The sequence below is a fragment of the Branchiostoma floridae genome, chromosome 3 (assembly GCF_000003815.2).
Source record: "Branchiostoma floridae strain S238N-H82 chromosome 3, Bfl_VNyyK, whole genome shotgun sequence".
Lineage (NCBI taxonomy): Eukaryota > Metazoa > Chordata > Leptocardii > Amphioxiformes > Branchiostomatidae > Branchiostoma > Branchiostoma floridae.
In genome coordinates, this window is record NC_049981.1 from 18,183,343 (window position 1) to 18,200,302 (window position 16,960).

The 16,960-nt window shown below is 44.4% G+C and overlaps 1 protein-coding gene across 2 annotated transcripts; it reads left to right on the top strand.

Annotated features, from left to right (window-relative positions):
• The first annotated feature begins 181 nt into the window (after positions 1-181).
• LOC118410948 (histone acetyltransferase KAT6B-like) lies at positions 182-16,864 on the top strand. Of its 2 annotated transcripts, none has more exons than XM_035812917.1 (22): positions 182-422; positions 901-1,416; positions 1,925-2,033; positions 2,634-2,746; positions 3,092-3,173; positions 3,500-3,623; positions 4,120-4,868; positions 6,714-6,799; positions 7,434-7,558; positions 7,708-7,780; positions 8,127-8,216; positions 8,527-8,667; positions 9,230-9,323; positions 9,705-9,829; positions 10,113-10,219; positions 10,635-10,797; positions 11,040-11,201; positions 11,831-11,975; positions 12,391-12,486; positions 12,657-12,901; positions 13,291-14,493; positions 14,882-16,864. In XM_035812917.1, exons 1-22 carry the CDS (start codon positions 258-260, stop codon positions 16,022-16,024), a joined length of 5,856 nt encoding a protein of 1,951 aa, XP_035668810.1. In that variant the 5' UTR covers positions 182-257; the 3' UTR covers positions 16,025-16,864. The 2 variants fall into 2 exon arrangements, with proteins under 2 accessions (XP_035668810.1, XP_035668811.1); XM_035812918.1 differs by having other exon boundaries at positions 4,120-4,211.
• Positions 16,865-16,960: the final 96 nt, after the last annotated feature.

The window sequence follows — 16,960 nt, forward strand, 5'->3', positions numbered from 1 at the left end:
CGGACATGTTGTATGGGATTGCTTTTGTCATTTCAGATGGTGACGTAACAATGTGTATTAGGGAGCTTTGGCGTAAGCCTCCAGCGTCAAACCTCAGCACGTAAAAGAGTAGAGGTTACATGGTTTGCTTGGCCGCAGAGCTGCATTGCACCACTAGCTACCTAAAGTAAAGAGCATAAACTTAACCTTCCCTTCTGATTCCAGGTGCGGAAGTGCAATGTGACTTTGCCAAGTACCATGTCACTGTGTGATTGACCATGGAGGACACTCTGGTGGCAGGACGAACACCACGAGTCGTTCGTGAGCGGGAGTGGGAGGCCGTCACATCCGAGAGCCTGACCGAGTGGCTGCTCGAGGCTATCCACAAGATCAAGAAGCAGAAACAGCGTCCGTGCGAAGAGCGCATCTGCAACGCTGTGCAGGTAGTCATGTCTGCTCAGATTACCCATGCAATTGCTAGTGCTACGGTCACAGTGGGAAAACGGGGCATGTCTGGTAGTTTATGGGTTGTTTTTTCTGCACTTTCGGGCCGTTTGTGGCCCATGGGACACACTGCGGCTACCAGGCTATATTTGTCATGGCTAGGTCCCAGGCTGATTTTAACTCAAATCAAATCAGCCTGGGACCTGGTGACAAATGGATGCTGTGATCTAATCGTGAAAACACCAGAGATACCCCCTCAGTATCTGGCAGTCCACTGTGGCTTCAGGGCTACATCCCTGACGGGCACTGTCACAATTGTGACCATAACTTAAGTTGACAGGACAATAGAATACCATACCATACCATAGACCTGTGGAATAGTTTTCTAATTGATTGCACTTCATCATAATTCTTGCTAATTTTCAGACGTCTAAAATATGATCAAAAAATGATCTTGAGTTGTGTTGTTTCAAACAGGCTAGTCACAGAGTAGCGAGAGATCTTATTCTGCAACACCTTGAGACCAGCGTTCAAGAGGGCGCAATCCTGAAGGTCATCAACAAGGGCGTGTGCTCGTACAAAGATCCGCAGAAGTCCCCGGGATCGAAGTCTCGCACGTCCTCGTCACACACCCATAAGGTGGACATTGTGAACCTATTAAAGGATGCCATCTGTGAGCTTCAGGAACCGGCGGGATCCATCCTCAAAAACATAGAGAAGTTTCTGTGGAAAAAACACCATGCCGAGCTTCGGGACAAGTCCGAGTTCAGCAACCAGTTGAGGCTTGCCGCAAAACGGGAGGTGAACGCCGGGCGTCTCGTGAAGGACGGGAGACTGTTCAGATTGCCGGCTAAGAAACTGGACTTGGGTGCTGGGCCCTCGTGTTTTGACTATCTCAGTAGTAGTCCTTCTTCGCCAGGATCGGTGTCAAGTATAGACATTGTTGTGCCTGATACGGACAGGACAAACAGAGTCTTAAGTATGGAGGATAAGGTAAGGATACCAAAGCCTGGAAAGGATGCTAAAACCTGGAAACATAATTCCCACTTGCCCTAATTTTTACAGGTGCTTTATGATTTTTGACAAGTGTCTCTTGTAAATAGTTGCCTAAATGTTTTAACTGACGAAAGTTAAAACCGTATGTTGAATACCTGACTACCAGGATGTAATGTCTTTCACTGTAAAAAGAATATTGAAACCATAACAACATGACCCTTGCAAACAAGGCTCAAATCAAGCATAAGTACTAGATGGTTTGCCAATTTAGCTGGCTCTATGAGTTTGCTTGATTTGGTGTTTATTATGTGCCTTCTTCTGATGATTTGCCATGAGGTTAAAAAATGCCAACAGAAGAAAAAAGCATATCATACACACAATGCACAGCGTTTTTATTAAGCATAAAAGCCCCATTGTAGGTAAATGGTACGATGTATTCGACTGGGGTTTTAGTTAGAAGAAGGTTTGCAGACTATAACCATGATGTTATGTATCCCCGTTTCAGCCGCGTGCCTCCCCCATGCCAGTCTGTTCCTTCTGCCTGGGTACAGCAGAGTGCAATAGGGACGGCCAGGCAGAGGAGCTGTTGTCGTGTGCAGATTGTGGCAATAGTGGTGAGAAACAATGGTCACCTATTCTCCTGTAGACTGTATACAGTAACACACTGTGTAGATAATGTATTACATGAATAGGTCAACATTCTTTCTGTCACCGTTTTTCAATTTTGTCATACCTGGGCCATGATAACGTTCGATATGGGTATTCCAGACAGGGTGATAACTTGTGTTAGTTCATTGACTTCTACCTTTATCACACTGTCACAGCCTTCCACAGAGAATATATGTAGTGGTGCATTGATTAGGGTTAGAGTAACTTGGACATCCAGGTATTAAGATGCACAACACAAACATTACTCATGCAACTGGATAAGGTTTCAGATAGTCAAAGGCAACTTTTTCAATCTTTGAGGAAAGATAACAAATTCTATCTGAAACGTGTAACCATTTGCAAATATTCAGTTGCTTGAGTACTTTTGTATATATGTAATCTTCATCAGAAAGAAATCCATAGAGTAGTACTAACAGCATGCATGCTCAAAATAGTCACTCTCACCATGTAAGCAACATTACCTGCACCAAAGGCTACCAGTCTGCTGGCAAAGTATGTTTTATAAATTTTGGGTCTAACTGGAAACTCTATCTCTCCTTTGTTAGGTCATCCATCGTGTTTGAAGTACTCCCCGCAGCTCACGGCAAAAGTTCGCAGCATGCGATGGCAGTGTATTGACTGTAAGACCTGTACTGCTTGTGAAAATAAGAATGATTTGGTGAGTACCTACAACTGAAATGAATAGTTTGTTATTGTTGTTGTAAACTTTGTAGTGAAATAGTGGCACATAGGTCAGCAAAGTTTCTTGAGTTGCTAGGTCTTCCAGTCTAAGGTGCTTGAGGCACCTCCCATCTTGTGTCCCTTTGAAAGACGGTGCAGCCCCCACCAAGATGTCCTTGGGGTCTCACAGTTACCAGCCAATGGGAACCAAGATCCCATCAGCCCCTGTCAATGAGAGATTGTTCAACACAGACTACTGTTTTGGTATTTAGTAAAAAGCTTACTGTGGTGTATTGTACAGAGTTTCCTTCTTTGACCACTGTTACCGTACTTTGTTCAACAGGACAACATATTGTTCTGTGACGCCTGCGACCGTGGATTTCATATGAAGTGCTGCAACCCTCCGCTGACCAAGATGCCTAAAGGTAATGATACTGTCAAGTGGTAGAACCAACAACACTGGACAGGAACCCTGTAACATGATTGCTTAAACAAAGGTCTAGCAATGCTACATTTCCAAACCAGGCTGTTTACGGGCATGCAAAATATGTTTGTTGTCTTTAATACACAATGTGATAATTTTAGTTCCCGCGAACTACCTGTCTCCCTTGGTCCCAGCCCTCCCGTGTGTCGGATTGCACTTGAGGTGTTGGGTGATCCTATCTCAGTCTTGCTGGTACCTCGGGTAATAATGAACACACCATGTTGTATGTATGCCTTGACTTGATGTAATCATTTCCAATGCCTATAGGTAACTGGGAGTGCACTTTGTGTGAAGATAATCCCACAAACGACCAAGAGGAACTGAAGCAATTGGCTAACAGTATCAAGAAAAAGTACAAGAAGAAAAGCGCAAGCACATCACTTTTACCATTGTGAGTACTTCATGTTGTATTCAAGTTATCCATTGATTTAAATATGATATACCTATGAAATACACAACAATAAAAGTTAGGTATTGAAGAAAGTTTTGAAAAAAGATTTTAGAAACATTGAGTTACAGCATAGTTGTTATTGAGGTCTGCTAAAATTTTCATTCCAAGCTCTGTGTACCTTTAGGCCTGAAAGTAAGTTAATCCGTCAAGTTACCACGAAGTACCATACTAGATAGCTTTAAGTAATGCTTAAAGCTAGATGTGCAAAGGTTAGGTGTGACGGGTCGTTCAGTGTAATATAACCAGCTGCAGCCACGCTGCATGCCTACAAATCTGATGCGTTATGCTTAAGGGCAGTTATACCCCGTATACAGATTCAGAAGCAGCTATACAGATACAGAAGCTGGTGTGTTATGATGAAGGGTAGTTATACTGGCCATACAAATACAACTATATAGGTACAGAATCCCTGATCCACCCCTGTTGTATATTTTAGGATGAAGAATGGTGCGGAGGAGTCATCATGTTCAGAAGTGAGATCGAAGCAGCCTTACTTTGCAGACATCAGGGACAAGACCAAGGGACAAGGTAGTCCAGCTCACAGGAAGGACTCTTCCAAGGGGAGGGGGGGTCATGATAAACCATTGTCCAGTGACGAGGGCTCGGCGGCAGCTAAACCCAAAGGTTTGGTTGATGGCCTTACCCGATTCTTTACACCAGGCAACAAGAGAAAGACATCCCGGTCACAAAGTGTCCATGATGATGTATTTAGCCTGTCTTGCGATGAGGCTGTGTTGACTGGCAGTGCCAGCCATGGAACAAATGGTCAGGAGGAGCCCGTAACAGCCGCAGGCCTCCTAGACACAACCTTCAGACCGCAGGGCCACTATCAAACTCCAGGAAGAGGGCAGGTCAAGGGTTTGTTCGACGGACTCTCACACATTTTCACTACACAAGGGGAAACAAGGAAAAGGAGCCTGCCATTGTACGCCCCTCCAAAAAAGATCAGTAGACCCGACAAACACTTTGAGCCGTTTGGTTTTCTCAGTTCAGAAGAGGGTTTGCAAAGTTCAGATTTGGAAAGTTGTGGGCAGGGGCCAGCTTTGGATTTGCTTGGTGAAACTCGGGATAAGGTCATGATGTTGGCGCCCAAGTCAAGACAGGATGAGAAGCTGGTTTCCAGTCCAGCAGGCGCTGGCAGCCCCTACAAGGGGCGTGGCGGAGGAAGGGACAGAAAACCTTTGGGTAAGAACTGCTCTTGTTTGGCAAATCTGTCGTAAATCCATGCCAGCTGAGTGCACAAAACAGAGTTCAGCACTGGCAGAAGTCTAGCACTCTCATCTCTTCTGATAACCTCTCTTATACCATTTCCACATCATGACTGCTAACACAAACTGCCAACTCACCCAGTTTAAAACGATGGAAGACATTGCCGTGGTGCATGCCTCCCTTCCTCTGTCCACCCTCTTGGCCGCCAGTAGGCGGTTGTAGTGTGCTGTCCACACAAGTCACTGTAGGTAGTGTCGCTCTTTCTGCTGCAGTCTTGAACTCTGTTTTCTTCTGAGCTACAGGGTCTTTTGTAGTCACGCTCTCCAGCCGTTGCCTCACGTGTGCAGTCGAGAAGTTAGAGCGCTGGATTTGTGCGATTGAGATGACCACAAAACAACCGTTGGTACTGCCACTTGGGTAGAGTGGCATAGTGTTCATCACTTAAATCCACTTGTTTCCGTTCCTCCCACCTGTAGAGAAAAAACACATAACCCTGGGAGTGTGGGGCGTATAGGACCACTCCATTCAGTTGTGCTCTTGCTAAAAAACATATGGTACTTTGTTACACACAGTCTGTTACAGATGTTTGTTTTTCGCTCTGTATTGTCTGTACCTGTCGCGATGGTGTAGATTTGACCGTGGACAATCCTTGCGCGACTTCATTTGCGCTAACAATTCACAGGAATTCCAAACCAGTTTCTCAGACTGATTCTGAGACGCCTATTGTCAAGAGTGGTCGGATTATTGTGTACCGTAACATGCAGTTCAATCAATGAAGACGGACGAAAATTGCTGATTTGAAATGATGTTCTATGGGTGTGTCAAAGGTTTTTATTGAAGTGCAAAATGGTTCCTCACATTGAGTGTTGTATGTTGTGGTGTGGTGTGGTATTTTGTACCCATGAAAGTGTTTTTTTGTGTTCCGGGTTTGTTTGAGTACAGTTTTCAGTGAACTAAAACAAGTTTGCCTGTTGTTCGTTGTTTGTGTTGGGATATTGATCAGGATTTATGGAAGGGCCAAGTGTTGTATGAAAGCACAGGCGCCTCTGATACCACACACTGAAACTTTGAAAGTGTTTCGGCAGTATGGAAAACAGTTATTGAAGACCCTCGTTGAGATCTATCTATAGGTAGTCATAGTAACAACAGTACTAACTCATACCTAACTGAGCATGCTTCATCAAACACTATCTATTGTAGGGTGGCTTTAGTGACCTGTATTACTATTAGTTTGACACAGGGTTGTCTCCAGCATTCATTTTTTTCCGTCCCACTCATTGTTAAGAAGCTCAGGTTGTGAAGTTTCATTGTCATTTCAAGCTTACTTCAATAGATTGACCTCAAATTCATATCGTATAGTGCAAGTTTTTGGAAAGGGTTGAATTTTTTTCATCTGTCCCAAAAGGCAAATTTCAGTCTGCGACAGAGGGACAGTTCCTGGAGACAGCCCTGTAACAAACAGACGAATTGGGTTTGATTGATATTTGCATGGACATATCATTGACATTTTGTTTTTCTTGTTGTGTTTTTGTGTTGTATTTTTTATTAAGCTGAAAGATGTATGTTGAAAGAAACCTTAAGAATTATGCATGAACACTTTTGTTGGTTGATATGCTTTGTTTTTACATGGTAGTTTGCCTCATACAAAGTCATATATCCAATTGCAAGAAGCCATTTGATAATGGTCAATTATGAATCAAGCCATAGCCTCAAATTGTTGCCATGAACCTATCAAGTGTAATACAGGTTTGATAGTTGATGTGAAACATACAGCAGGAAAGTGTGAGTAGGATGATGCATGATGGAGTGTTTTTTCATCAGGGCCAGGCAGTGACAAGGCAGCACTACCTGGAGTCAACGACGAGGATGTGAAACTCTTCAAGAAAGCTCAGGAAATCGCATTAACGGTGAGTTCAGTACGGTATGCAGTCTAGCGGAGAATGTTTCAACACATTACCACGTGACTTCCTTTTCCTCCACTGTTGTTATTACTTATGGAAAGGCGGTTCACCTCTGACGGGTATTGTGTTTGTGGGATCCGTAGTTCAAGATGCTTTTGATGGATTTGTATTTTGGTACATGGGTAGGTATTGAGATCCCAAAGAAACATCGACATTTTGGCTCCCTAGCAGTCTTTTGAGGTATTACAGGCAGGCACCCTCTTCCTGAAAGTAATGTCCATGGACAGCTGGTCAGTTGTCCTAGATAAATGACCCCTTATGGGGGTTACTAGTAATAGCCAGGATTGATAAACAGGAGAAGAAAAGGGGAGGATCACTAACTACATCTGTGATGGATAAGGCTGTGGCATTAAGAAATTCACAAAACTTGGAGGCAAGAGTTCCTCGATTTCTTGTTTTCCAAGTGCTGGCAACAGTAATAATTCACCCTTGCCCACCTACCGCTTGTATGATACAATACACAATACTACAGCAACAGCCCTGGAAATACTTTATATAACAACTCTGATAAAGGAGAGGCGTGAAAGTGAAATCATGATTCAATGCATTTTTAAAGACACTTCCAACTCTTCCTTTTCAGCAAATGCAACCCATAGCTCCAGAACTGTCAATAGAGGCAGGAACCCGCAGCCCTGCTGTCATCGAGTTCGGTAGACACGAGATTCATACCTGGTACTCCTCGCCATACCCACAGGAGTACGCCAGGTAGGTGGAGAGCATACCTCAGAAGTTTACATCTACTTCAGTTCAAGTCCTTTTTGTATGATAATGTGTATATCTGTTTCCTGGCGACAAGTGGCTACACCACCAGACATGAGACTGAAAGTTTACTGGTTCCATTCTCTCTTTTACAGGTTGCCAAAGTTATTCTTGTGTGAGTTTTGTCTGAAGTACATGAAGAGTAGAAGTATCCTCAAGAGGCATGTGGTAAGGCACTGGACTTTTTTTGTTCAACTTCAAACTTACTTACAGTGAAGATGATGAAGTTATCTTGGGTTGACATTTTTGTCCTTAAGTTTCTGGCTTTGGTTGTAGTTGTTGATCTTGTTCAGTCAGACCCTTGTAGTGATTAGTAGCTCATGGGTCAGCAAGTTTCCTTGCTGTTTTGAACATAGTGCCTCTTCCAAAAGATGGTTGCAGCCCCAACAGAGATGTCCTACCTAGGATTGAACCCTTGCCTCCCAGTTACCAACTAACTGGAACCTCAGCTGTGAGGCTGCTGCCAGTTGAGCTACAGGGACATTGATCTTATTTTCCTGTTTTACCTCTGCAGATCAAATGTGGCTGGCACCATCCTCCAGCCAATGAAATCTACCGCAAGAATAACTTGTCTGTCTTTGAGGTGGATGGTAACGTTAACAAGGTGAGACAACTTCAACATTGCTTATAAAACATTCAATGTTGATCAATGCATGAAAAAAAAAAAAACAATTGGCTTGTGACATGAAGATACCTTAGAAGGAAGGGTCCTAGCTAGAATTTATTCTAGAGTAATGGTAAGGCCACAGGAATTCATTTAATTGGTTCTAGGAATCACCTGCTCCTATTTTTCCGATAACTCACCACACCTTCCGTTCAGCCAATTTTCACTAGGAAATTACTAAGAAGCCAATCAACAGCCCAAGTGCCTTTATAAGCTCCTTACAATGTGTGTACAAACATGTGTTTTTCAGATCTACTGTCAGAACCTGTGTCTGCTAGCCAAACTGTTCCTGGACCACAAGACCCTGTACTACGACGTGGAGCCCTTCCTGTTCTATGTGCTCACCTTCAACGACAAGAAGGGATGCCATCTCGTTGGCTACTTCTCCAAGGTATCTTTCACAGTCCTAGAGTTATTCCCAACAAAGCTAGTCCCAACTGTAAACTCTATCATGTCATACTGAGCAGGAATACCGGTTCATATTTTAGGGTATGGCATGGGCTTTGATGTTATACTGCATTGGCTTCCATCAAATGATTCAAATGTGCACTGCGCGTGGCATTGTAAAAAAATTAGAAAACCGGATTCAGACATTGGGATTAGTGTTCTTGTTGGAGGACACCAAATCTTAACTTCTGGCACAATTTGCATGGAAATGTGTTTTTTTCTGGTGGTCACGACAAATAATGCAACACAGTGGCAGTGCTAGTCTTCCTGCAGGCCTCCAGACATGCAGATGTACTATTTAATACAAACCTGATGTGTAATGCCTTGACAGTGTCCTGGGAATGCAATGCCAAAAAAAAAGGAAAAAGATACTGTATAAAAAAGATCTGTGACCCTTGATATCTAACTTAGGGAGCCATTGTCTGGTCGACAACATAGTGATGACCTTGACTTAATGTGAATATCCTAATATTTCCCGAAAGACTGACAGAATTTTGCTGTTTTAGGAAAAACACAGTCAGCAGAAGTACAATGTCTCCTGTATCATGACTATGCCACACTTCCAAAGGAGGGGATTTGGACGCTTCCTCATCGAATTCAGTAAGTCTTCACAACAATGCCTTTGTAAGCAGTGTGCTGTATCTGTACCATAACGTGGCATAACAATTAAGCATTAATGACCTGCCCCAAGGTGTATATGGTATCATAAAAAATTGTTAGGCCTGGTCATTTGGAAATTTGTTAAGAAGCGAATAAATTTACCGAGTGATCTTGACATGATCTTGACATGTATTTACAGAAAACTTGGTTCGTATTATGACCGTAAACATTTAAACAAAGGAATGTGCGTCATGTTTACCAAAAAAGCCAGTTGGAACAGTCAGTTTTTGTCATAGTTACCCTCTTGAGACTTATAATTCACTACTAGTGGCACTTCCATGACGTTTATAGCTCCTTTAACTAAGTGTTGTTTCCACCCAGGTTACCTGTTGTCCCAGCGTGAGGGCCAGCCTGGGTCCCCAGAGAAACCTCTGTCTGACCTGGGGCGCATAAGCTACACTGCCTACTGGCGCAGCACCATCCTCGAGTACTTAGCAAAACATAAGGTAATAATGTATATTCTATATTCTATATTTTCTAACAGCCTTTATTTTACCCTAGTAGAGGAAAGGAGAGTGCACTGAAGTGCCATGATGTTGTGAATTTAGGGTAGACAGGTCACTGGGAAAATAAAAACACTTTGAATATTTTAAGATTTACAGTAGTAACCAGTGCTGTAAGCTATTTTGTGACAGATGACAAGACTTTTTTTTGGGGTATAGGTTTGTTTAAGTGCTATGTTGTTTATCTTTGTGATTTTTATGCAACTGGTCATTTTTGCACTTGCAGGGTGATCACATCAGTATAAAGGTCATCAGCGAGGCCACCGGGATGTGTCCACACGACATTGCAGCCACGCTACAGAGTCTCAATATGGTCACTAGGAAGGAGGACAGGTGAGCGTGGGACACTGATACATGCCTTTTCTCGCTACCTTTGAGAATTAATTTATAATAACTTTTGTATGTTTTTGTTAGGAGGTATGGCATGTGTATTGAGTGCCATGGAATAGCTGAGTGGCTAGGGTAGTGGACAGGAGATCAAGGGGTTATGGGTTTGATTCCTGGCGAGACGTTGTGTCCTTGCAAAAGGCACAGATTTCTTCATTCCACTTAGAGGTAAAGATGTGTACCTGACATTTGTCCAGGAGGTAAGACAGGTCAAGGAGAAGAATGAATTCCACCATCCAATACCTTGCCCTAGACACAGTGGATAACAACCCACTGCTCTAAAGGCCTCAAAACTGGCTATGGGACTACCTTTCTTTAATGTGTACAACACAGAATTGTAATACAGTCCATGCTATTGTAGGGTCATGATCCGTGTAAGGAAGCGACTTGTGGAAGACCACATGACCCGTTTGGAGTCCGCTGTGGAGAGGCGTGCAGAGGTGGACCCGGACGCCCTGCGTTGGTCACCGCTGATTGTGTCAAACACTGCCATTCTGGAGGAGGAGAAGAGTGCGGAGAGGGAGGTACGTGTGCAACTATCCCACAACTTTTAGCTTCTATTCCTTAGTACCACTCTTAGGGGTAGAGACAGTAGGGATTCGAAAACCTTACGTGTTAGAAAACGTGTACTTACTGTACAAAACTGGCGTTTTATGCCTTAATGCAGTATACCGGTAATGCGAAACAACAAAACAGTATGATGCAATGGCAGCATCGTATAAAATGTGACATTGACGGTTGACATCTCACTATTTCACTATGTCAGGTGGAGCGTATGGGAGCCCTGGTGCGGGACATAGAACAGGAACAGAAGGTCCACAGACAGCCCAAGCCTCACACCAACGTTAACAGAAGTGTCAGCAGGGAAGCAGTCAAAGAGAAACCCACAGTTAAACAGAAGGAAGGACGTCAATCATCTTCCAAGAAGGTAAAGTCAGCAGGCTCTTTGTCACCCCCAACTTATTCTTCCCGGAAATCATGGCATGGTGCTGAGGTATTCTCAATATTTGGTGGGATTTGAACAATGCCATTGGTGGAAACCAGTGCATTGGCTAAGTGATTGTAGTGTACACTTTGCACTCAGTATGTCATCAAAAGGGTCAGGTCCAAATCCCACCCAGTATTGAGAACACCTGGACTGCCGTGATTTCTGGGTGAAAAGACTTTGGTGGGTGTGTTTGTTTATGACAGAGATGTGGATATGTCAGCAATGTTTCCAGCCAGTCTATCCATAAGATTTTACATAGGTTATGGAAAAGAGTTGTAGCCTTCTTTTGGATGGGAAAGTTAAGTCGGCAGCCCAGTGTTGGGAGCTTATGGCATTAAAACTATGCATGTACAAGAAGCCAACACACTTACACACTTATTGAGAAGAGTAGGGTGCTTGGCTTGGTATTGCACTACTAGTGCTAGCTAAAGAAACAGTGCCATGCTTCGTCCTCAGTCTGTGGTTACCAGCTTTACCTTTACCTTTATGCATGCTGTCAGCTATAGTCCAAATCGTTGCTATGGTAACAGTCTCACACAGAAAGGAAAAACTATTCATCCTAATTACAGAGTAACAGGAAAAAGAAGTCCAGCTCAGGAAGGCACAAACACCACAAGTCCAACCGCAAGAGCAAGAAAGCAGCCAAGATGGAAGAGAGCATGTCTTCCGAGGCAAGGACCAGCAGTCCAGAGCGGGCAGCTAACAAGTCCTTTGGTGAGAACATGCCACGGAGTGAGCTTGTAGTTGTTGTTGTTGTTGTTGTTTTACCTTGGTGAGGGAGGTCAGTGACTTCCAATTGCAATATTGTTTCTTACTGTCTTTGTTTGCATCTTTGACTCAATGTCTTTGGTATGCCAGTAGTTATTGAGGTCCTGATGATGATGCATACAGATTTAAGCACTGTAGCAGTATTTTCAGGTAGTGCAGATTTATAGAATGACACCCCTGGCTTAAAGGCGTGTGTTACAATCCATCAAATCATTTGATAGTTGCCTTATTGTAACCTATTCAAGACAAGCTCTCTATCAACATACTGTGGCTTAAAGGCATAATTCCTACACAATGTCATGTATTTTCCTCTGTCAATGCTATACTGACTAAGTTGTATGTACATGGCATCTGCTTGTAGACTGTGGTGACAGCTTGGTGTATGATGGTGCGACCAAGTCAGACTCTGGCCAGACCAAGAACAGGACCAAGAGAAGCCATCAAGGGCAAACCAAAGGTACTAGTAATGATTAGCACTTAGATTACTCAACTTGGCATGAATATCTTGGAAACTTGCATTTGATTGATCATATCTCAGTCAGTGTTGTAAGCATCTCGTAATTCAGCCCCTGGCTGCACAGAGAGAGTAGTTGACCCCTACCCAGTAACAATCTCGTGTCTTTTCAGACTCATCGTCTACCCTGGACCAACACAACCATGTCAACCAGGACGAGGAACCGCCTCACAAGAAGAAGAAGGGGAAGAGCGATCGGCAGGGACAACAGAAGGGGAAAAGGAGTTCCAGCTCCAAGAACGAGCACAGGCACAGTAAGAAACAGAGAGAAAGCAGGCACAAGTCTGGGAGGAAACCAGGCAGACCAAGGAAACACCCCGTAACAGACAATTCATCAGGTTCACACAAATCTAGACATGTAAGTGTCATTGGTACTTGATTACTGACTTTTTGTCATTTTCAGTCCCTTTCCTTTTTTCTACAATGGACCAGTCCTATGGCCTAAACCATCTCTGTAAAAAGTTAGAAATGCAAAATTAAAACAACTCTCTCATTGGTTGAGCAGATAATTGCCATGTTACTACTGGTTGAATTGCTAATTGCGATGGAGAGACAAGATCATGCTTATTTATTTGTTTGTAAAACATAGCTGATTACCTGTTGTGGTTAACTATTTTAGTGAAGTTCTCAACTAGGAAGTAACATCTAGCCATCATGTTGTGTTCTATTAACATCACTTGTTTCTAGATGACATGGTTGTATTAAGAAGGATAAGAATCTAATAGTAAAATTTGTTGTATTTGTCAGGATGGAGAATTCACAGATAGAGGCAGCTGTTCGCTCCTGACGCAGACACTGTCTGCAGGACTAGATGATGTCACAAACTGTCCCAACCTGTCGGACTGCCTGGAGGACTCAGACGAAGAGGACGACAGGAAAGAAACGACTGTTCCCATCCAGGAGACAACGAGCAAGGGAGAGGAGCAGGCTGTAGTGGAGGACATCAACATGGCGCAGGAAGAGAAGGAGCAAGAAGTAGAAGAAGAAGACCATGTGGAGAGAAAAGACAGTTCTGAAGAAGTTGTGAACAGAGAGGAGGCAGAGGAAGTGTGCCACAACGATCCTGAGCCGTCCTCTCCACCACCACAGCAACAACAGGAGGAGGAGGAGAAAGAGGAGGAACAAGATGAGGAACAGCCGGTGTGTACTCCTGTAGAGGAGGACATGCCTGTTCCTCAGGTGGACACTGAAGGCAATGCTGCTGCACAATGTTTGGAAGACAGTATATCAGACACATGTGCATCCACACCAACAGAACAGCCTGCTGTCACCATGACAGACCAGCCTTACCACGTGGACACCCTGTCCCCCCTCCCCCAGAACACCCCCTCCCCTCAACCTCCCCAGGATAAAAGTGAGGTGCAGGTTGCCCAGCCGGACCACTGTGTGTCTGAGGACCAGGCTGTCCCACCGACTCCACAGGAACACAGCAGTCCAGAGAGGCCTCTGGAGACCTGTGTGCCTGCCACTACACCCCAGCTCCCTCCCAAGCTGCAGAGTGACCACAGTGACTATGGCAGTGATGCCAACAGTCCCAATCTGGAGTCCCCCAGGGTGATGAAACAACCCGCAGACATAGCCGTCAACAGTGACAGACCGTCTCCCACAGTAATTCACACCCTGTCTGACCGACCGGCTTCATGCGAACAACAACAGCACACAGTAGTACAAACTGGTAACATGATGACCAAAGAACAGTTGTGTTCACAGACGGGAGCCCCCAGTATCCAGCAGACTCCCACACAGTCTCCCCACGCTGTCAGTCACCAGAGCACCAACCCCTCTCCGCTCAGGCCGGCCAGTGCTGGCACGGGGTCGTCGTCCTGTCACAACAGCCCCATGCTGCCCTGCAGCATGAACAGCCCTGCTGTGGACAACGGCAGCAACACCCAGCCTTCCTCTGTGCCCAGTCCATCTATGGGCAACATCCAGCACCATGGGTCCATGCAGGTAACTGTCTGTGTAAAATTGGCAAAGTAGCTCTGATGTGATGTATGCTTTTAGTTATAGCTCCATTAATGACTTTTAAGTGGCTAGGCACCACACATACACACACACATACATACATAAAAATTAAAATTTACATGTTCTTGCCCAAATGGGCCAAATGCTGTAGTTATTCTACTAAATCAAAGACGAAAGGTAAAATGTATCTATTTAATGTATACATGTTATCACTAAATTAGCGTTAAGAAAATTGATTGAGCTTTATTTATATTTTGCAAAATTTCAGTACGATGATAATGACCTTTTTCTGTATACCTATCATTGATAATTGTTTCATACTACTGGTAACAGCTCAGTGCCAGAACTATCATTCCTAATTTTCTCTGTGCAGGATGGGACTACGTACATGAGGATGAGCCCGGGGGTCGGTCAGCAGCTGTCCTCTGGGTCAGCAGGAAGCAGCTGTTCTCTCTCTGCCAACACGTCCAGCTCTGCGCTGCCTCCTGCCTCCGGTATGGCCATGGTGGACAGCAGTAACACCGGTGTGGCGCCGGCCAGAATGATGTACAGTACCACATCTGTGTCGACCAATTGTAACATGGCCATCGTGTCCAGTGCAGACTGTAGTTTAATGATTGACAATTCCCACTTACAACAAGGCTACAGTATGCCCATCCACACCACAAACTATTCCAGTATGGATCCCACGCACCATGTCCAGCCTCCGCTGAACTATGGTCAGATGGGCGCACAGCACGGCCTCATGGAAACCTCTTGCCAAGTGTCAAATGCGTATCTGGGTATGCAGGACAATGGGCCCGGCGGAAACCACAATGCGTACAGTAGTATGGGAACGATGTTACGCGGACGGGAAAGTCCCAACACGAGCACCAGCTTCAGCCTTGCCAAACTGCAGCAGCTCACCAACGGCATTATGGATGAATCCCAATTACGTATGCCATCTCCGGGCTCTATGCACGCCCAACCAGGCATGACCCCGCCTCCTAACCTCACCCCTCCCCCTCCATTAGCAATGACTCCTCCCTCCCCTGTTCAACGTAATATGACCCCCCCAGTCCACAACCGGTCTGCCCCCAGTCCAGGTGTACAAGGTCACATCGTCCAGACCAACATGAACATTCAGAACAAGTCAAACGGACCGGTTCACTTCCGTCCCCCCATGCAGCCGGCCCCTCCCCAGCAATACCGCCCACAGTACAGACCGGGGCCCGGCCCACCCCTGCCATCTTCCCGCCACCGCACCATCAGCCCCATGACCGGTTACAGCGCGGTCAACATGAATGGGTACCGCCTGGCGCAGCCCATCATGAACAGCACATACCAGCCTGTCAACCCTGCCTACATGGACCAGGCTGCACGCGTACCCGTTCAGATGGGTGTCATCAACATGCCCCCCCACCCCCAACAACAGCTACACCACACCCGCCATTCCAACATTATGTACAGCCCCGCCCCTAACCCCTACGCCATGAACGGCCGTCTGAACTCCATGAACACTGGTATGCAGCGGTGACTTAGGTCTGGGTGTGAAGACCAACTATCGGGGTTTTAGGAAAACTGGAGAGACAAAGGACTTATGTCTGCTGACTTTTCTCTCCACTATTTGTAGGAATTGTCTGCTTTGTTACTCTTGTATGTTTTATTCTATTTCAAATGTATCTTGATGAGAGAGCTGCAAGTGATGAAAGATTTGATTGAGACGGTAATGTCAACTTTCACTCGATGTACATGTAGTCTATTGTTGAAGACTTCTCTTTTTGTATAACATTAAAATATTTGTGTATAGCTTACCTACCTTTCACATTTGATTTTAAAGTTTTTTCACAAGTTTCAGGGACATTTGCTAATTTTCACCATGTAGTATGGCATGATTGACATGTAAAACATGGTAGATAGTGGAAGCTGTTTAAACTCGTTCATAAATGGAGCATTCCATTAATACTCTGTCAACATGATGTACCATATCTTGCTGTTTATACACGATAATTAAGGTCTCATTGAGAAGTGACTGCTCGCAAAATTAAATGTGAAATGCAATGTTGCAAGTCTGTTGACTTCTGGTCATCTATCAAAATACAAGAACTCCATTTGCTTTAGAACTAACCACTAATCGACTTGTTTTTAGTCTCTCCAAAACATCTGTTAAAACTGACAAAAGTGTTTTTGGAAAAATGAAGTCAATGATAGACCCAAACTTATTCAGGAAATAAAATGATGTGCCAAACTCATACAGTTTTTAGGGTTGTTGTCTGCAGAGAGAACAGTGAATGTTTACATTGTCTCTGGATTTTCTTTGGCTTCTTGCTTGGCTGCTTGCACCAAACAGGCTATCTACCAACCAAAAATAAAAACCCATCATGTCCAGGACAAAGGTTTATAAAACTGAAAGTTGTGCTGCAACCTACATCTTTTTAAGATGTACCCACATACCAAATATCATCACAATCCC